At 46.2% G+C, this 21,547-nt stretch overlaps 1 protein-coding gene across 3 annotated transcripts in view; it reads left to right on the top strand.

Moving 5' to 3' along the window:
- The first annotated feature begins 12,246 nt into the window (after window positions 1-12,246).
- The window catches only part of EHMT2 (euchromatic histone lysine methyltransferase 2), a 54,253-nt gene continuing 44,952 nt past the window's right edge, over window positions 12,247-21,547 (top strand). For 2 of the 3 annotated variants that reach the window (XM_073598424.1, XM_073598422.1), the window contains exons 1-3: window positions 12,247-12,333; window positions 13,702-13,780; window positions 15,348-15,488. In XM_073598424.1, coding sequence (XP_073454525.1) covers window positions 12,313-12,333; window positions 13,702-13,780; window positions 15,348-15,488 — 241 coding nt within the window. In that variant the 5' untranslated portion in view covers window positions 12,247-12,312. The remainder of the gene's footprint in view (window positions 12,334-13,701; window positions 13,781-15,347; window positions 15,489-21,547) is intronic. The other variant, XM_073598423.1, reaches the window with a different exon arrangement.

Below are 21,547 nucleotides of genomic sequence, written 5' to 3'. Positions count from 1 at the left end.
CGTGACCATCACCATGCATATATACTACATGCTGCAAAAAGTGTCCTCTACATGTGCATAAACACTACAGCCCACTAGATGTCCTCAGTGGGTGATTACTTCTGTGCAAGGACGTTAGGTGCTACCAAAAGCTATTTAAAGTGCTAGTGCTACAAAAATATTACAAAAATACTAAACAATGCCAATATTACTAACAAAATATCACATATCAACATGCATATGTACTACATAGTGCGAAAAAATAAAGAAATATCCTTGACATATGCAGAAACACCACAGTACACTGGATGTCTTCAGTAAGTGATCACTTCTGTGCAATAACGTTCCTTTTCAGTATATTGTTCTCCTAATCATGACTTCACCACCACCTCATGCAATGGCCACTCACCAGATGTGGTTCATTAAGGATAACCAATCCGTTTGTGATGGGTCCAATAGCAACCTTTTCAAGCAATGTATTAGTATCTCTTGCTCTGTTCAGTGCTGATAAAGACATATGGATAGCCATCATGGTATAGTATGTAATTTCATTTTATTAAAAAAAAGAACTTCCTAATGACGCAAATTACATTGCGAAATGCGTAGAGGCTGCTGGGAACTTTCTCATCACTTCCGGTTGAACGAGAGTGAGGCCTGGAACGCATGCCGCTGTGAGGAGACACAGTGACAGAGGGGAAACAAACTGAGACAGCGCTCTCCATATACACTGCTGGATTTGCTTGGTGCCGGCTTAAGGGCACCATAACATGAGTTTAACCATGCTTTTAACTTTTTAAAAAAATTGAAATTACATACTATACCGTGATGGCTATCCATATGTCTTTATGAGCACTGAACAGAGCAAGAGATACTAATACATTGCTTGGAAAGGCTGCTATTGGACCCATCACAAACGGATTGGTTATCCTTAATGAACCAAAGGCGTTTATTCTTATTACATCTGGTGAGTGGCCATTGCATGAGGTGGTGGTGAAGTCACAATAAGTGGTGAATTAGGAACACAATATACTGAAAAGGAACGTTATTGTACAGAAGTGATCACTCACTGAAGACATCCAGTGTTCTGTGGTGTTTCTGCATATGTAAAGGACATTTATTTATTTTTTTGCACTATGTAGTACATATGCATGTTGATATGTGATATTTCGTTAGTAATATTGGCACATTGTTTAGTATTAATATTTTTTTTTTTATATTTTTGTAGCACTAGCACTTTAAATAGCTTTTGGTAGCACCTAACATCATTGCACCGAAGTAATCACCCACTGAGGACATCTAGTGGGCTGTAGTGTTTATGCACATGTTGAGGACATTTTTTGCAGCATGTAGTATATATGCATGGTGATATTTGATGGTCACTAAGTAATATTGGCACATTGCACATTTTTGTAATATCTGTCATATTTTATATATTTTTTTAGCACTAGCACTTTAAACAGTTTTTTGGAATATTATTTTGTCACTAGTAAACACTAAGTGGACAGGATATTTTTGACACAATATTAATTGATACAGAAAAGCACGCTACATAGGATAGATATCCTATTTTTGTATATTTCAGCAGTGGTATCACACACAGAAGTTAGCGCAATCCACTTTTATATTATATTGAAACTCTACCATTTTTGTGTAGGCTTACATGATTGCAGCAAACTAATATATATATATATATATATATATATATATATTTACATATTTAGTTTTTGCGCCAGTAGCACATCTGGTCAGAGTCCTGAATAGCAGTAAACACCTGACAGGTATACATATCATTGTGACCCAAACTAAATGTATAGGTGCCACTCAAGGCTCCACCGGGTCCTCTTATGTGGCAACCGCTTGGCTTGCAGACAAGGACAGAGCTCGTCCCAGCTCTAGACATCTAATGGAAAAAGGGAAAAGTCCTGGAAAACCCCGTAAGAGCATGTATGACAGTCTTAGCCCGGGCTCCAATCAGGTTACGCCCCCAACGCGTTTTACTCTGCCTACGGAGTTCCCCATGACTAAGCTCTGTGGGCAGAGTGAAACCCGCTGGGGGTGTGGCCTGGTTGGAGCCTGGACTGAGGCTGTCATACACCTTCTTATGAAGTTTTGCAGAGATGTGCGACTTCCAGGACTTTTCCCTTTTTCATTAGGTGTACATATCATTTCATACTCTATCCAATAGGAAAAATCAACGTTTTAGCTGGATTTTCACATTAATCAGGCAAAGAACATTGTGCACAGTGAAGCATCCCAAAATAACCAATCAGAATTCTTCTTTTATTGATAAGTAGACTCCTGTAAAGTGCAATCTGATTGGATGCTATGGGTTGAGAACTATGAACATCTTTGGTTCTGATACTACAACGCTAAGACCCCTTTCACACTGGGGCGTTTTTCAGGCGCTTTAGCGTTAAAAAAAGCGCCTGTAAAGCGCCTGAAAGAAGCCTCATCTGCAATCCCAATGTGAAAGCCCGAGTGCTTTCACACTGGGGCGCTGCGCTGGCAGGGCGTCAAAAAAAGTCCTGCAAGCAGCTTCTTTGCAGCGCTTTCCTGCTGTTTTTGCCACCGGGCTGGGTGTGCCGATGGCTCGAGCCCTTTCACACTGCCAGCGCCCGAAATACGCCTGGAAAAACGCCCCAGTGTGAAAAGGGTCTCAAGCGGCGCTTTACCAGCGTTTTTTGGGCGCTGGCAGTGTGAAAGGGCTCGGGCTTTCACATTGGGATTGCAGATGAGGCTTCTTTCAGGTGCTTTTTTTAACGCTAAAGCACCTGAAAAACGCCTCAGTGTGAAAGGGGTCTAAAGCCCAACTCCAGCCTAGAGTGGGGACAATTTGTCAAGTTTTTATTTTTTGTCTGTGTCCCCAGATATTTCTTTAATGGGGACAAAAACACATTTCTTGTAGAGCGAGAAAAGGTGTGAATTTCTGACGATGCTTTTTTTTTTTTTTTGCTGCCTGTGCCTTCCTGTCTTGGTGACAACTGCTGTTCCCGTTTCTTGTCCTGGAGTCACATGGACAGGATGTGAGGAAAATACTCCTTAATGGAGTCAAGGACAGAAATAAGAACTTGATACAATTTTTAACTCTTCTCCACTCTCCCCAAAAAGAAGTAGAATGTCTGGAGTTAGGCTTTAAATCAGCCTGTGAGCTTTTCTATTAAACAGTTCAGTGTGAGTGTGTTTTTTTTAATTAATGACCTTTACATGTGAACTTACTGTATAGTTTGTGTGTTTTTAAATAAAAAAAAAAGATTGAACTAAAAACTTGTCAGCTTATAGATAACGATTTCAGAATGTATCATTTAAAAAGCACTTCAGCTCCAAGATTTTACCCCCCATTTTTTTGTTGCTATGTGGCACTGCGTTACTTTAACTGACAATTGCGCGGTCATGTGACGCTGTAACCAAACAAAATTCATATAATTTTTTCACACAAATAAAGCTTTCTTTTGGTGGTATTTGATCACCACTGGGTTTTTTATTTCTTAATATATAAATGAAAAAAGACTGACAATTTTGAAAAAAAACAAAACAATATTTTTTACTTTCTGCTATAAAAAAAACATATCAATAAAGAAAATCTCTTAAATTTTGGCCAATATCTATACATGCCTTTGGTAAAAAAAAAATCCCAATAAGTGTATATTGATTGGTTTGCGTGAAAGTTATAGCGTTTAAAAACTATGGGATGTATACTGGAATTTGTATTTATTTATTTTATACCAGTAATGGCAGCAATCAGCAACTTAAAGCGGAGTTCCACCCTAAAGTGGAAGTTCCGCTCATCGGATTCCTCCCCCCCTCCGGTGTCACAATTGGCACCTTTCAGGGGGGAGGGGGGTGCAGATACCTGTATAATACAGGTATCTGCACCCACTTCCGGGTATAGCTAGCCGCAGACTCCCCGCCCACCCCCGTTGTGTTGTGGGAAATACAGTTCCCACAACACAACGGGGACCAGTGTAGACGCGCAGCGCGACTCGCGCATGCGCAGTAGGGAACCGGGCAGTGAAGCCGCAACGCTTCACTTCCTGATTCCCTCAGTGAGAATGGCGGCGGCAGCACCCGAGGATCGAGGGACGGCTCGGTCTGGGGTGCCGACATCGCTGGACCCCGGGACAGGTAAGTGTCCTTATTTTAAAAGTCAGCAGCTGCAGTATTTGCAGCTGATGACATCTAAAATTTTTTTTTTTAGTGAAACTCCGCTTTAAAGTGGTGTTCCACTCTCAAAAAAAAAATGTATGACTGTGCCTAAAAAAAAATGAAAAAAAATTTGGATTTTTTTTTTTTAATTACCTCTAAATGCCTGTTGCTAGGGGGTCCCTCGTAGTCTGCCTCTTCCAGTGCCTGGGCTGGTGACATCACTTCCCCCTTGGCACAGGAAGGGCTCGGCTCTGCTCCCTCCCTCCTGTCAATCATCTGGGACCCATTACAGGTCCCAGGTGACTGAGCGGCCAATCACGGGAGCGGCGCCGCTCGCACATGCGCAGTGGGTGCCAGGCTGTAAAGCCACAGCCCGGCGCCCACAGTTGCAATGCCGGTGCCACTGAACGGAGGGGGAGATGAGCGGGGCTTCGATCCCCCGCATCGCTGGACCCTGGGACAGGTGAGTGTCCAATTAAAAGTCAGCAGCTGCAGTATTTGTAGCTGCTGACTTTTAATTTCTTTTTTTTTGACTGGACCTCCTCTTTAAGCCGCGTACTCACGTGCGGAATGTCCGACAGAAAAAGTCAGACGGAAGCTTTTCATCGTCTATTCCGATCGTGTGTATGCCTCATCTGACTTTTTGTTTCGAAAATTCCGACAGACCTAGAAATGGAACATGTTCTAAATATTTTAGACGGAACCAATTCCTATCGAGAAAACCGCTCGTCTGTATGCTGTTCCAACAGACCAAAAAAGACGCATGCTCTGAAGCAAGTAGGAGACGCAAGCTCTTGGCTACTGGCTATTGAACTTCCTTTTTCTAATCCCGTCGTACGTGTTGTACGTCACCGCGTTCTGGACGGTCGGACCTTGGTTTGACCGTGTGTAGGCAAGACCGCTTGAATAGAATTCCGTCGGAGAAACCTTCGGAGTTTATTCCGACGGCAAAACCGGTCGTGTGTACAGGGCATAAAAACTGCGTTAATGCGGCGCGCAAGCTGACACTAACTGTCGCGGAGAGAAACTAACTGCCACTGACATCACCAGTGCCATTATTACTGTGATCAGTGCTAATAATATGCACTGTCACTGTACTAAAGACACTGGGCAGGAAGGGGTTAACATCTAGGGCGATCAAAGGGTTAAATGTGTGCCTAACAAGTTTTTATGTGTGTACTGTGTGCTGCTTTTACTGGGGATCTGGTTGTTTCCATTCCCTGCTTAGCAGTCACTGAACACATCCCTTGTCACTGAACACAGCTCTGTGTTGTTTACACTCACAGAGCTGTGTTCGGGGAAGATCGGAGCCGATGACCGGGTGTCGGCGGTCAGTCATTGGGCCTATATATTATATACGTGATTCTGTGCAACTAGTTGGCAACAGGTGTAGCTTTACAGTTAGCAACAGGTTATATGGCAAAGTATATACATTAGATGAATTATGCTTAAAGTAATTGTAAAGGATCGTTATTATTTTTTTTTTTTTAAATAACAAAATTATCATACTTACCTCCACTGTGCAGCTCGTTTTGCACAGAGTGGCCCCGAAATCCTCTTCTGGGGTCCCTCGGCGGCTCTCGTGGCTCCTCCCCGCATCAGATAACCCCCTAGGAGAAGCGCTCTCCCGAGGGGGTTATCTTGCGGGCACGCTCCCGAGTCCATCATTTGCGTCCATGGACACCGAACGCCGAACTCGGCCCCGGCGTCCGCGTCATTGGATTTGATTGACAGCAGCAGGTGCCAATGGCTGTGCTGCTACCAATCGATCCAATCCTAAGAGGAGATGAAGGGGCTCAGCTAGGTAAAACGGGGGGACTGGGGGGCCGGTGACTGCCAGGTGTTTTTTCATCTTAATGCATAGGATGCATAAGACCCCTTTCACACTGGAGGCGCTACAGTGCTAACAGCACCTGAAAAAAACCACAGCTGCAAACCCAGTGTGAAAGCCTGAGTGCTTTCACACTGGGGCGCTGCGCTGGCAGGGCATCACAAAAAGTCCAGCTTCTTTGCAGCGGTGCAGGAGCGGTGAATACACTGCTCCTACACCGCTCCTGCCCATTGAAGACAATGGGGCAGCGCCGCCATACTGCCAGCATAGCGCTGCTGCAGTGCCGTTTTGCTGGTGGATTTAACCCTTTTTCGGCCATTAGCGAGGGTTAAAACCGCCCCGCTAGCGGCCGCTTTGCGCTGGTAAAGCGGCGCTATTTTTAGACGCCTGGGTGCTTTCAGTGTGAAAGCACTCTTAACGTGAAAAAACACGTGGGTTTACAACCCCTTTAAAGCTGTACTCCAGACAGATATATAGGTAGAAAATTAATTTAGCTCTGCAATCGTAAAAGGGGGAAATAAACTGTATCTGAGCACCACAAACTGAAAACACTGTTTAACCCCTTGGCGCCGAGAGGCCGCATATTTGCGTGAATTGTTGTCACTACAGCTGTGCCGAGAGCGCATGCGCTGCGTGCTCCCGGCACAGCTTCCGGCACCTAACCAAAAGCTCCCGATTGCTGCTTGTGATCGGGAGTTTTTGGATCACGTCACCGCCAATCACGGCGGTCACGTGATCTTAAGACCTGCGGCGTCATAAACCACTTAAAGGGCCGGGAGGCGCTGGCACAAAGAGGTTAATTCATTTCTAATATTCAAAGCAAACGCCCCCATCCATGTTTCCATGCTTGTTGAAACCCCCCCCCCCCCCTAGCATTTCTAGCCACGGCCATCTTGAGTAAGGGCAGACAATTCATGTAGCATTTAATTCATAGAATCCATCTGCCTTTAGCTCAGCCGTGCAGGCAGGAGAGTGTGCTTAGCTGAGCTTCCAATGGTATGTGTGGCAGTGACTCTTGTAGAGTGATTTGGGTGGGTTGCTGCATTGGGGGTGTTGATCTTGGGATCGTGTCTCTTTCTGGATGGCCTTCTGGATTGTTGCCGGTCTATGCATATGCGGTACATGTGCCTGCATCACAGGTGACGTCACAAGCCACTATTATGAGACGGATAGAGCATGTGTGATGGGGCATTCTTGGGCTCCACGTGGGACCATACATATATGTTTCCCACGATGATGTTTTAGATCTTATTTTGAGGATAAGCTATTCTTTCCACTATGATTTGTCATTACATTCACTATATTACCAAAAGTATTGGGACACCTGCCTTTACACGCACATGAACTTTAATGACATCCCAGTCTTAGTCCGTAGGGATCAATATTGAGTTGGCCCACACTTTGTAGCTATAACAGCTTCCACTCTTCTGGGAAGGCCGTCCACAAGGTTTAGGAGTGTGTCTATGGGAATGTTTGACCATTCTTCCAGAAGTGCATTTGTGGGGTCAGGCACTGATGTTGGACAAGAAGGCCTGGCTCGCAGTCTCCGCTCTAATTTTGGTATTATAGTGTATCTGACAAGGACTCCTGGGGAGTGATCTGGATGGGGTGCTCCTTTGGGATGTTGAACTTGAGCTCGTATCGCTCTTTGGACAGCCTTCTGGATTGCAGCAAGTCCTGGTGGTCAGGACCAGTGGCTAGGATTCATCGCTCTCACCACCGCAGCCCGGGTTTGATTGCTGGTTGGGAAAATCTTCTTTCTGGACCTAAAAGCCAGCAGGTCTTCTCAGAACACTGGTAGTAAATGGACACCATTATCTGGGCTTCTGCTTAGTAGAACCAAAAATTTTTCACTGTCCATCTGAATGGCTTTCTCAGGTTCAAAATTGAGCACACACTTACAGCCTAACAGGGAGTAGAGATTGAAGTGGCGCTCAGTACCTGAGAGCGGTGTGACATTCTAATGCCAAGCAGGGCATTTTTTAATGTAAGTGTGCACTTTGTTTTGTGTTTAATGTGATTTCAATAAAGGGGATTACACGTTTGTTGGATTCTTCCTTTCTTGATGTAGCACCCTCCTAGTAAGGTGCTAGTAGAATGGCAAATTTAGTTAATTTGGGCTCTACTTTAGCCAGTGGAGTCTTTGGATTGGTGTTTGCCTACTCTTGGCTCTGCAGCTGCAAGCTTGCCTGTCTCCCCCTGTCTTTCCAGGGATCTTTGGAACATAGTGGCATAGTTGCCAATATTTAAAAAAAAAAATTCAGGGACACCTTTTTTCCCGCTATGGCTTTAGCAAGCCATTGTAGGCGGAGATTTACTTTAAATAGGGGTGGGGCATTTATTTAAAATGAGGCATATAGTTAATCTAGTGCCAAGTTTGCCCCATGTCACACGTGCAGCACCAGAAGGCAGGCTGAAATGATCTCTCCTTCAAGGCTGGCCCTCCCAAGGCAGCGAGCTTTGCGAGTAAAGCCTCGTACACACGATCGGATTTTCGGTAGGGAAATGTGTGATGACAGACTGTTTGCCTAAAATCCAACCGTTAGTACACTCCATCAGACAATTGTCATCCAACTTTCCGCCAAGAAATGTTGGATGGCAGGCTAGTAAATTTTCGGCGGACAACAGTCTGTTGTCAGATTTTCGTATCATCTGTACACAAGTCCGTCACACAAAAGTCCAAAGTACAACCACGTATGCTCGGAAGCAAGGTCAAGCCAGAATCAGTCGGTCTTGTAAACTAGCGTTCGTAATGGAGATTTAACATTCGTTACGCGGAAAATTGTGAATTGGCGAAATGCAGCGCACATTTCTCGTCTTCTTTGATGGGATAATAATGAAGCTGCTTTTCTGTTGATACTGATGGCAAACGTATGTGAAATTTCTTTTGTTTTCTAGTGATATCAAGAATAATATTATTATGCTTGTATTTTTTTTTTGGCCAAGTTACCACAACACCATTATCCCGTAGTTTTTAATCTCAAAGATACAACTATGTTGGTGTCCCACTCCCATGTAACTGCCTACTCCCAAGCTGTCATTTGAAGTAAAACACATAGCCAAGTATTATTCTCCTCAATTTTTTTTATTGTTCATTAAAAAAAAAAAAAAATAGACATGCTATCTGCCAATAGAACTTAACCAAAAAGTGCATTCTATGCATCAAAAAATATAGAAAATATAACACATGCATGTGTCCTGCTTCTTAATATAGGTGGTCAACAATGCCAAGAGTTGGTGAAAGCAGGGGTCCGTCATCCAGAGATAATTCCGAAAATCATCCGGATTATTCTCTCGGAGCTCCCACAGCAAAGGCATATGACATAATTGGTCACCATTAATAAAGCAACCAATTTTTGGTCCAAGAAATCCTCCTCCTGTTCTTGGACTGGACTTGGGTCAAAGCAAGAACTCCAAGGCCAATAATAGCACGTTCTCTCCTCCGATTCCGCAACATGTCTGGTTGACGAACGGCCGTTCACGAACAAACTGAAAAGCACAAAATGAAAAGCATGAAATGAAAAGCGCAAATCGAGACTCACCAAACTTCTACTAACACGAAATTAGCAGAAGGAGCCCAAAGGGTGGCGCCTGACAATTAAACGTCCTCTTTATTGGCTCGTAGTACGTCTAGTACGTCACTACGTTCGTGTTTGTTGGCTGACAATTGTGTGCCGTTAGTATGCAAGACAAAATCCAGGCACATGCCCTTCGGACACAACTCTGACGCTTTGAATGCCGAAAATCCGATCGTGTGTACGAGGCTTAAGGGTCCCCAATTATGGAATAGAGTAGCTCAATCAGCTCAGGGAGGTGTGGGGTATTCACACTGGTTCTGCATGTGCTTTTGAACCCGCCTGGCAGCACAGAGAGGTTTTCCTAATCATCAGAGTTGAACTGACCGTGACCGACCTTGATTTCTGGGACCCAGCACAAGGTTGGGTCGAGACAGCAATTTAAATTCCGTGAGTGTCTCGGACAATTAGGGACAGTTGGCAACTATGTAATGGGTGGAGAGGGTAGATCCTGAGCTAGCCTTCTATACAACCTCAGCCAAACCCTGGTCGGGAAAGTGACCAGCAGGGGGCTGAGAGAGGTATATAGGGGCTGGGTCAGAGAGTACTGGGGTCCTTTGCTTGCCTGTGAGTGACCAAGCCTAGAAATGCTTAAAGGCTCAGAAGAAGCTTTTATAAGTCCTGGATGATTCTAGCTCACCAAGGAGCTGAAGTATCACCCCAAAGTCGTTGGAACAGAAGGGCAACATCGAAGGAGGATCCTCCTAGAATACGTTTGAGAGATTTAGAATACTAATGATGATCAATGATGGGGAGGGAGATTTAGAATACTAATGATGATCAATGAGGAGGGAGGGAGTTTTAGAATACTAATAATGATCAATCATGGGGATGGGAAATTTAGAATGCAACTGATCACCAATGATGGGGGAGGGAGTTTTAAAATACTAATGGTGACCAATGATGGGGAGGGAGATTTAGAATACTAATGATGATCAATGATGAGGGAGGGGGTATAAGAATACTAATAATGATCAATGATAGAGAAGGGAGTTTTAGAATACTAATGATTATCAATGATGGGGGAGGGAGTATTAGAATACTAATGATGATCAATCATGGGGACGGGAAATTTAGAATGCAACTGACCACCAGTGATGGGGGTAAGGGATATTAGAATGCCACTGACCACCAATGATGGGGGAGGGATTTTTAGAACACTAATAATGATCAATGAAGGGGGAAGGAGTTTTAGGATACTAATGATGATCAATGATTGGGAGAGGGGAGATTAGAATGCCACTGACCACCATTGATGGGGGAGGGAGATTTAAAATACGAATGCTGATCAATGATGGGGTCAGGAAATTTAGAATACAACTGATCACCAGTGATGGGGGGAGGGGAGATTAGAATGCCACTGACCACCAATGATGGGGAGGGAGTTTTAGATTACTAATGATGATCAATGATGGGCGGGTAGAATACTAATGATGGCCAATGATGGGGGAGGGAAATTTAGAATAAAATTGATCCCCAGTGATGAGCGGTGGGTTAGAGTGCCACTGATGGGGAGAGGGGGTTTTAGAATATCACTGACCACCAATCATTGGGGAGGGAGGTTTAGAATACTAATGATGACCAATGATGAGGGAGAGGTGGTTAGAATGCTGCTGACCACCAGTGATGGGGTTTTATATGCCACTGACCACCAATGATGGGGTAGAGGGTTTAATATGCTGCTGAACACCAATGATGGGGTAGGAGGTTTAATATGCTGCTGACCACCAATGATGGGGTAGGGGGTTTAATATGCCACTGACCACCAATGATGGGGTAGGGGGTTTAATATGCTGCTGACCACCAATGATGGGGTAGGGGGTTTAATATGCTGCTGACCACCAATGATGGGGTAGGGGGTTTATTATGCCACTGATCACCAATGATGGGATATGGGGGTTTAATATGCCGCTGAACACAAATGATGGGGTGGGGGTTTTGCCGCTGAACACAAATGATGGGGTGGGGGTTTTTCCGCTGAACACAAATGATGGGGTGGGGGTTTAATATGCCGCTGACCACCAAAGATGGGGTAGAGAGTTTAATATGCCGCTCGCTGACCACCAATGATGGGGTGGGGGGTTTAATATGCCGCTGACCACCAATGATGGGGTAGAGGGTTTAATATGCTACTGAACACCAAAGATGGGGTAGAGTTTAATATGCCGCTCGCTGACCACCAATGATGGAGTTTATCATGCCGCTGATCACCAATGATGGGGTGGGGGGTTTAAAATGCCGCTGACCACCAATGATTGTGGGAGGGTTTAGAATATCCCCCCTCCCCCCATACTTTTCATACAATATATTGCTTGTAGACAGGTTCTCTTTCACACAGTAACAAATGACTAGGACTGACTGAAGTATTATCAGGGACAAGGCTTCCCACCAAGCATGGCGCCTCTGCCCTGTCCTCCTTTTATCTGCAGCTAATATGCATCCCATCCTGTCTGCCCTACATTGGCATTCCTCTTCGGACCCCACGTGCAGCCTTACATTGGCATTGCCGCTTTAAGGGCCTCGCTGAGGTCAGATGGAGGCTTGGTACGCAAATCGACCAATCGCGTCGCGAACACGTGATTTTTGAAACGCAAATGTTTACAAATGGGGTGTTCTGGGCGGCGCGAAACTGCGTGTATCCACGGCAACTCCACGGCCAATGGGGATGCGGGGAGGATTGTTGTAGCTGGCCCACCCGCTGGTGGGCTCCCCGGCCAATCCGGTGGCGAGGGAGCCGGAAGTGAGGTCAGTGGCTGCACCGGAAGTGTTGTGTGCTGTGCAGCGATGGAGGCGGCGGGAGAGAGAGTGAGAGAAAGCGGGGAGGGGTGCCGGGGACGGACACGAGGGGTGGACGGGAGAGCGGAGGGCTGTATGGGAAAGGAGAGCCCAGGAGCACCGTGTGTGAATTGGGGAGGCACTATAATGGTAGCTGTGATATGGGTGGGCAGGTGACTGGGACCTGGGGGGGGGGGGGGGGGGGGCAGCATAGGGCTGCATGCAATGAATGAGAGGCAGGAAATGGGCTGTGAGGGATGAAAGAGGAACAATGTAGAGAGTGAGGGGGGAGAAGGAGAGGAGAACAGAACAGAGTAATGGAGGAATAAGAGGACTGTGTGCAATGGGTGATCAGTAAGAGAGAGATGGGTATAGGGGTAGTAGAAGGGGTATGTAGGGAGGAGGAGGTGGGTATAAGGCTGGTAGAAAGGGTATGTGGAGAAGAGCTGTGGGTATAGGTATGGTAGAAGGGGTGTGTGGGGAGAAGAGGTGGGTATACAGGTAGTAGAAGGGGTATGTGGAGAGGAGGAGGTGGGTATAGGGGTGATAGAAGGGGTATGGGGAGAGGAGGGGGAGGTGGGTATAGGGGTGGTAAAAGGGGTATGTGGGGTGGAGAGGTGGGTATAAGGCTGGTAGAAAGGGTATGTGGAGAAGAGCTGTGGGTATAGGTATGGTAGAAGGGGTATGTGGAGAGGAGAGGTGGGTATAGGGGGGGTAGAAGGGGTATGGGGAGAGGAGGAGGAGGTGGGTATAGGGGGGGTAAATGGGGAAGAGCGGTGGGTATAGGGGTGGTAGAAGGGGTATGTAGGGAGGAGGAGGTGGGTGATAGAAGGGGTATGGGGAGAGGAGGAGGGTATAGGGATGATAGAAGGGGTATGAGGAGAGGTGTGTGTGTGTGTGTGTGTGTGTATAATGGTGGTAGAAGGGAGTAGGTATGTGTAGGGGTGGGTATAGGGGTAGTAGGAGTATGTGGGGAGGAGAGATGGGGGTAGTAGAATGGGGTATGTGGGGAGGAGAGGTGGGTAGAATAGGTATGTGGCTATAGGGGTTGTAGAAGGGGTATGAGGAGAGGTGTGTGTATATATGGGTGATAGAAGGGGTGGGTATGTGTAGAGCTGGGTATAGGGGTAGTAGAAGGGGTATGTGGGGAAGAGAGGTGGGTATAGGGGTGGTAGAAGGGGTTTGAGGAGAGGTAGTAGAAGGGGTATGTGGGGAGGAGAGGTGGGTATAAGGGTGGTAAAAGGGGTATATGGAGAGGAGGTGGGTATGTTTCTAACAGGATTGGTTGGAAAGGAGCGTGTAAGGAGTATGATGTATCCAGGGAGGAAGTATGTATTTGTGTGGGAGATATGAAGGTATGAGAGTGACTTCTAATGGCTTCTACTGCTTTTCATCCAGGCATTGCCTCCAAGAGAGTTGGAAAGAGAAAGTCCTCATGAAGAAGGCACCATGGGACTTTCAGGCAGTGCAGACAGAGGTATGTGCGAAGCCTGGAACTTACTGAGGGGAAATTACTACACATCTCCTTTTCCTTCTATAATGGAGAGGGGGAGGTGTTTGGCGGCCCAGGATGACAACTCTATTCCTCTATAGCAGGGATATGCAATTAGCGGACCTCCAGCTGTTGCAGAACTTCAAGTCCCATGAGGCATAGCAAGACTCTGGCAGCCACAAGCATGAGACCCAGAGGCAGAGACATGATGGGACTTGTAGTTTTGCAACAGCTGGAAGAACGCTAATTGCATATCCCTGCTCTATAGAAACAGTACAGTGACTGAGCATTGTCACTGGTAGGAAGGGTAGATTGGGCCATTGTACTGTATTTGTTCTGGTGACCATTAGGCACAGAACAAGCTGATGCTGGCCCATAGATGTCCCCCGCCACTCGCTGATCAGCTAGAGGGATAAACAAGGCAGAGCTCCATTCTGAACGGGGGAAGGTATGGATTTTGTGTCCCTGCATAAATAATATCCCTTCTCTTAGTAAAAGCAGCACACATAGTAAACACAAACACTGGTTGGTCAGATATTTAACCCTTTGATCACTCTAGATGTTGAACCTCTTCCCAGCCAGTGTCATTAGTACAGTGACAGTGCATATATTTTAGCACTGATTACTGTATTAGTGTCACTGGTTTCCACAAAGTGTCAGTTGGTGTTATACTGTCCGCCGCAATATCGCTGTCCTGCTATAAGTTGCTAAACGTTGACACTACTAGTATAAAGATTACAGTATATATCCAATAGCTTGTAGACACCAACTTTTGTGCAAACCCATCAATATACGCTTATTGGGATTTTTTAACTAAAAATATGTAGCAGAATACATATTGGCCTAAATTGATAAAGAAATAAATAAAATTAAACTTTTTTTTGTATATGTTTCTTTGTTCATAGCGCAAAAAATAAAGAAAACGCAGTGGTGATCAAATACCACCAAAAGAAATCTGTATTTGTGGGGAAAAATGTTATTTGGGTACAGCGTTGCGTGACCGCGCAATTGCCAGTTAAATTAATGCAGTGCCATATCACAAAAAACGTCGTCGTTATGAAGGGGGGTAAATATTCTGAAGGTCAAATGATTAACATTTAGTAGATGAGCTTTAAAACAAACCCTCACTGACCTCTGTAACTGCAGGCACTGTGGAGTTATTCATAGATATACAGGACTCTGTTATGGGGGGGCTGAGGACACTACAGTGGGGGTGATGTGTAGGGGGCAGAAGACACTGCTATGAGGGGGGAGCAGAGGACACTACAGTGAGGGGGTTATGTGAAAGGGGGGGTAGGACGCTGGTATGCGGGGGGAAGAAGACACTACTCTGTTGGGGGGGGTGTAGTATGATGTAAAGGGGAGCAGAGGACACTACTGGGGGGGGGGGGGGCATGTGCACAGGACACTATGCTGTGTTTTCATTGGGGGCTTGATAATTTTTTTTTTTTTTAAAGGGAACTTTTTGCGGCCATACACTTCACCGCTCCTTGTTTCTAGCTATTGTTTAATGCTAGCTGAATCTTTGCTTACTATTTGGTTTAACTTTTAGGTGAGGCTGCTATCGAGGTGACACTGGATGGGGCATCTGGAACCCCGACTCCTGAGGAGGTGGTAATGGTGGCGGCAGGGGACACTGAAAAAGAAAACCATGTCTTCTTGCCTGCAGGCCGAGGACTGCCAGGTAAGGCAGGTAAAGTAAATCTCTATACTTAAATTTAGGGGTGCAACGGATCAAAAAACTCACGGTTCGGATCAACAAAAAAAAAAATCTCCCCCACTGTAATATCCACAATCTCCCTATTGGCAGGGTATTGTCAGGGTATGGAAGAGTATTGTCAGGGCATTGCAGCAGAGCATTGCAGAGTATTGGCAGGGCATTGCAGAGTATTGGCACTGCTGCCATCCGATCTCTCCCCTCCACTGTACAGATCGGTACACAGAGGGGAGAGAGGAACCGGCGTCATGACATGACGCCGGTTTGTTACAAGTGATCGCTCCGTCATATGACGGAGCGATCACGTGCTAAACGGCCGCCGGGTGTACCAAGATGGCCGCCGCTCCGGAGCTAGGCCGAAGCCGCGGCCTTTCCAATGGCCGAGGCCACAGAGCGCTCAGCGGATCGCGGGTGTCCCGTACGGATCAACCTCCACGGATCGATGATGATCCGTTGCACCCCTACTTAAATTATAGTAGGAGAGTTGTAATTTTCAGCAAGAATTCTAGATTATAAAATGTTAAAAATAATAAGCCTGTTGCTGTAGTGACTGGTATCCATACTGTGTCCCCTTTGAGGTGAAGCTCCAACTAAAACCTTTTTTTCCCTTATCGTCTTTCAGGACAGCACTTGAGAGAGTGACTCCTCCCCTTGCCAACAGGAAACACCTCTTCCACCAAACTTTAAAAGGAGGCTCCTTTCCACACATTGTCAGTTTTTGTGTTTCCTCCGGAGGGAACACTTCGTGGGGAAGTCAGGGCTCTCAGGTGCTGTCCTGGGAGCTCAGGTTTCCTGGTTTTTTTCATCAAACACTTTTTACCTCATGAGAGCTGTTCCTCCCATTCCACAGCTGAGGTGAAGTGCTGCTGGCTGGGCTCCCTCTCCCTCTTCATATGGGCTCAGGGTGAGTCCGACTGTCGTGGGCATCGCTCCTAGGCGGCGGCAAGACAGGCGGTGGCCGTTTACTATATTTTTTTCTCAGGTCCACCGCCTGTTGCTCATTGCACCGCCGCCATATTGGGGATGGCAGCGGGGCTCCATCCGCCGGAAGTGAGGCATCCGGAGGGGGCGGCGCCCACGGAACAGGCGTGCGGCGTCATTTCCGCCGGAAATCGCAGAGGGAAAGGGGAGGAACGGGGCTGGTGCTTATTTAGCGGTTCTGGTCCGGCGCACAGGCGCTATTGGAGTCCGGAACCGGCGTTTAGCCACACAAACACAGCAAGCGCTCCTCGATGGAATCGATGGCGGCAGCGAGTGGGACAGGCACAGGCACCAGCAAGGCCCAGGTAAGGTGCAGTTGTATACTGTCTTCCCTGTACTGTGGGGTCTCTCTCTCTCTATCCCCCCCCCCCCCCCCCCGGTGGCAGGGGCCTGTCCGGGCACATAAAGCAGTTAGCTCTTACTGTGCACCTGTGGTGAGCATCCTTGGGTATAGGACAGGTTGTCTCACTGGGATGGCTTCTTCTTTTGTCTCATGGCAGGCCAAGAGCTCTGATCCAGTGGCAAAAAGAAAATGTCCTTCATGTAAATCCAAGCTACCTGAAGGATGGAAGAAGACGTTATGTCAAGCTTGTATTGATTTGCTAGTTAAAGAAGAAGCTTCTTCCGCTTGCAGCGACTTGATTGCATCAGTTAAAAAGGAACTTGATGCGACTATTCAATCATTTCGCTCTTCCCTAGCAAACCCATCCCTGAGTCAGCCTACTACCTCACAGTCCTCCCAAGGCTCACTTATAGTCCCGGTGATGGAGACTGAGGCATCTCCTACCCCAGAGGGACATTCCCCCTCTCAATCTGAGGATTCTGATGAGGGTGAGGAAGGAGAAAATTTACCTTCAAGATTTAAATTGTCTTTAGAACAGGTAGATGGCCTGTTAAAAGCAATCTATACCACACTGGGTCTGGAGGAGGAAAGAAAGGAGTTATCTCTGCATGATAAAATGTATGCAGGGCTTAGCGAGCACAAAAATCGCAATTTCCCAGTACACTCTGTTATTTCTGAAGCTATTAAGAAAGAGTGGGCAGAGCCAGAGAGAAAGCCTTTCTTTCCCAAAGCCTTAAAAAGGCGTTTCCCTTTTGATGAGGATCCAGCGGCGGTTTGGAACAAAAACCCCAAACTAGATGCCGCGTTTTCCCAGGTCTCGAGGTCTACAGATTTGGCATTCGAGGACATGGGGGTGTTGAGAGATCCCATGGATAAAAGGATGGACCAGCTACTAAAGAGGGCTTGGCAATCCATCATGGGAAATCTTAAACCTACTATGGCAACTACAGTGGTATCCAGAAATATGGAGTTCTGGTTAGAGCAACTTAAGGCCCATATCTCAGCAGACTCACCAAAACAAGAAATTTTGGATTCATTTTCAACTCTGTCTGCCGCTGTCGCATTTATATCGGATGCTTCAGCGGAATCAATTAAAATGACAGCTAGATCTGCTGCCCTAGCCAACTCAGCCAGAAGGGCTCTGTGGTTGAAAACTTGGCCGGGGGACGCGGCATTCAAAAACAAGCTGTGTGGGATACCGTTCCTGGGTGACTTGCTTTTTGGACCTGATTTAGATGCGGTTCTAGATAGAACTGCTGATAAAAAGAAGTCTTTTCCCATCAAAAAGAAAAAGCAGCCAGTTAAACGGTTTTTTCGTTCCCAAAGGGCTCAAGAACAAACCAAACCCCAGGAGAAAAGAAAAAATTGGGCATCGCAGAAGGGTAAAGGCAAAGGAAATGTCCTTTTCCATCCTCCTGCAGCCTCCGGTAAAGCACAATGACTTGTGCATACCAGTGGGGGGAAGGCTTCAAAGTTTCCTTCCCCTTTGGGCCAGCATGACAGAAAGTCTATATATTTTGGACATGCTGTCCCAAGGTTACAGGATAGAGTTTTCGGATCGCCCGCCAGAAAGATTCTTTGTAACAAACCTACCAAGGGATCTAACAAAGGCTCTGGCCATGAAGAACCTTTTAAAGGATCTGAGGCACCAGAGGGTAGTGATACCAGTATCCCCAGAAGAACAGGGTCAGGTTTTCTATTCACACATCTTTCTGATAAGAAAACCATCCGGAAACTTCCGTCTTATCCTCAACCTAAAACCCCTGAACAAGTCAGTCCTATACAAAAAGTTTTGTATGGACTCAATTTTCACGGTCAGAAACATTCTGACAAAAGATTGTTTTATGGCATCAATCGATCTGAGGGATGCTTATCTTCATATTCCTGTAGCACCTCAGTCCCAGAAGTTCCTGAGGTTTGCGGTGAATATGGGCAAGGAGATTATACATCTTCAGTTCAGGGCCCTTCCCTTCGGCCTGTCGTCAGCTCCTCGTATTTTTAGGAAGATAATGGCGGAAGCTCTCGCCCCTCTTCGACTCCAGGGGATTGCGGTAATTCCATATCTGGACGACCTCCTCTTTTTTGCCCCATCCAGGGAAAAGTTGCAGGAGGATTTGAACAGATCCCGCAGTCATTTGGAGTCACTAGGGTGGATAGTGAATGTTCAAAAATCAAATTTCATCCCAGCTCAGCAAGTACTGTTTCTGGGTTATTTGATAGATTCAGTGGAGCAAAAGATTTTTCTCCCAGAAGAGAAAAAGATCAAGGTCCAAAGGGTAATAACGGCACTACAAACAAATCAACTGATTTCAGTCCGAAAGGTTATGTCGGCTCTGGGGACATTAACCTCTTCAATGCCAGCCATCCAATGGGCAAGGCTGCATTTCAGGACTCTCCAGAGGTTCCTTCTAAGGACATGGAACCACAGGACGGAGAGTTTGGATACAAAAGTAAAGATTCCCACCAAAGTCAAACGTTCACTTTGGTGGTGGAAAAGTCAGGTGGTACTGCAAAGAGGTCTTCTTTGGTCTTTTCCGACCGGGAAAGTGGTCACAACAGACGCCAGTTTGCAGGGATGGGGGGCCCACATGGGTCAAGCCTTAGCGCAGGGAACATGGTCCCAGTTCGAGGCCCAAAGATCCTCAAATTGGAGAGAGCTGAAGGCAGTTGCCCTAGCATTAGCTTTCTTCTCTCAAAACCTCATAGGTTGCCATGTCCAGATTTTGTCGGACAATGCCACGGCCATAGCCTACCTGAACAAACAGGGAGGCACAAGAAGCAGGGCCCTTCATTTGCTGTCAGTAGAGATTCTGGAGTGGGCGGAGAACCACTTACTATCTCTATCCGCAGTCCATCTAAAAGGCACATTGAACGAAGTAGCGGATTATCTGAGCCGACAAAAAGTTCAGGAATCAGAGTGGAGTCTGAACAGGAAGGTGTTTGCATTAATCACCAGTGTTTGGGGCCTTCCGCAGGTAGATCTGTTTGCTTCAAAACAAAACACGCAGCTCCCGAATTTTTTCTCCCTTCAGAGAGACATTTGCTCTCAGGGGATAGATGCTCTGGCACATCCGTGGGATTTTCACCTGGGGTATGCTTTTCCTCCATTTCGATTAATCCCTCTAGTGTTGAGGAAAATACTGGAAGAGAGAGTATCAATCATTTTGATTACTCCATATTGGCCAAAGAGAGCTTGGTTTTCCACGATTCTGCAGTTGGCAATCAAACCATGTTGGCATCTCCCGCTCAGTCAGGATCTGTTGATTCAGGGGCCAGTGCTTCATCCAGGGGTAGACAGGTTAAAGCTCACTGCCTGGTATCTGAGGAGCAATTAATGAGAAGCAAAGGCTTTTCAGAACGTTTAACTGCTACGTTGCTTTCCAGTAGGAAAAAGGTAACCAGGGATATTTACGCCAAAGTATGGAAAGTCTATGTTTCTTTCTGTCATTCCGAACATAGGGGGATTAAAGACCTAGTTTCAGTGCTGGAATTTTTGCAAAAGGGTGCAGACAAGAATCTGGTGGTCAGCACTCTTAAGGTGCAGGTGGCTGCCTTGGGAGTTTATCTGGAGAGATCCTTATCTTCAGAAACTCTGATCATGAGATTTTTCAAAGCACTTTCCAGGTCGAGACCGGTACCGGTGAAGCATTTCCCAAATTGGGATCTCTCGGTGGTTCTGCAGGCTCTGGCAAAAGAACCATTTGAGCCTTTACAGGCCATATCCCTAAAGAATTTAACTTTGAAGACTATTTTTCTGGTCGCAATTACTTCAGCAAGAAGGATTAGTGAACTGCACGCCCTATCAGTAAAAGAGCCTTTTTTGTCAGTTTTTCCTGATAGAGTTGTCCTTAAAGTAGATCCGGGGTTTTTGCCAAAGGTGGCAAGCTTTAGTAACAGGTCTCAAGAGATTACTCTACCAACCTTTTCTGCTAACCCTTCGGGTGCAAAGGAAGAGCAGTTTCACAATTTAGACGTAAGACGTATCCTATTACAGTATTTGGAAGTAACAGGAGGGTTTAGAGTTTCAGATTCATTATTTGTTCTTTTCTCTGGAAACAAGAAAGGCCAACAAGCATCAAAAGCATCATTGGCTAGATGGCTTAAGACAGCTATTTCTGTAGCCTATTCTCAAATGGGTTTATCTTCCCCGCTGGGAATTAGGGCTCATTCAACAAGAGCCCAGGCCACTACATGGGCAGAAAGAGCTGGTGCCACCCCAGATCAGATTTGTAAGGCGGCTACGTGGTCAAGCTACTTAACGTTTGTCCGTCATTACAGACTGGATCTCCTGTCAGCAGGTGATCAGGCTTTTGGCAGAAAGGTTCTGCAGGCTGTGGTCCCTCCCTAGGGGGGTAAGTCTCTATTATCCTCTCAAGTGCTGTCCTGAAAGACGATAAGGGAAAATTCAAGTTAGACTTACCGGTAACTTGTTTTCCTTGAGTCTTTCAGGACAGCAGCATCCCGCCCTATTGTTTTTTCATATATATACTGTGACTAATCATATCTCGATTATGTGTTCCAGTTTGGGGCCGGAGGTTCTCTACTACTACTGACAATGTGTGGAAAGGAGCCTCCTTTTAAAGTTTGGTGGAAGAGGTGTTTCCTGTTGGCAAGGGGAGGAGTCACTCTCTCAAGTGCTGTCCTGAAAGACTCAAGGAAAACAAGTTACCGGTAAGTCTAACTTGAATTTTCTACCAGATAGTGGACAAAG

Source organism: Aquarana catesbeiana, linkage group LG09 (genome assembly GCF_042186555.1).
Source record: "Aquarana catesbeiana isolate 2022-GZ linkage group LG09, ASM4218655v1, whole genome shotgun sequence".
In the NCBI taxonomy this organism is placed as follows: Eukaryota; Metazoa; Chordata; class Amphibia; order Anura; family Ranidae; genus Aquarana; species Aquarana catesbeiana.
The sequence above is the reverse complement of the archived record's forward strand: the minus strand, read 5'-3'. Positions and strand labels throughout refer to the sequence as shown.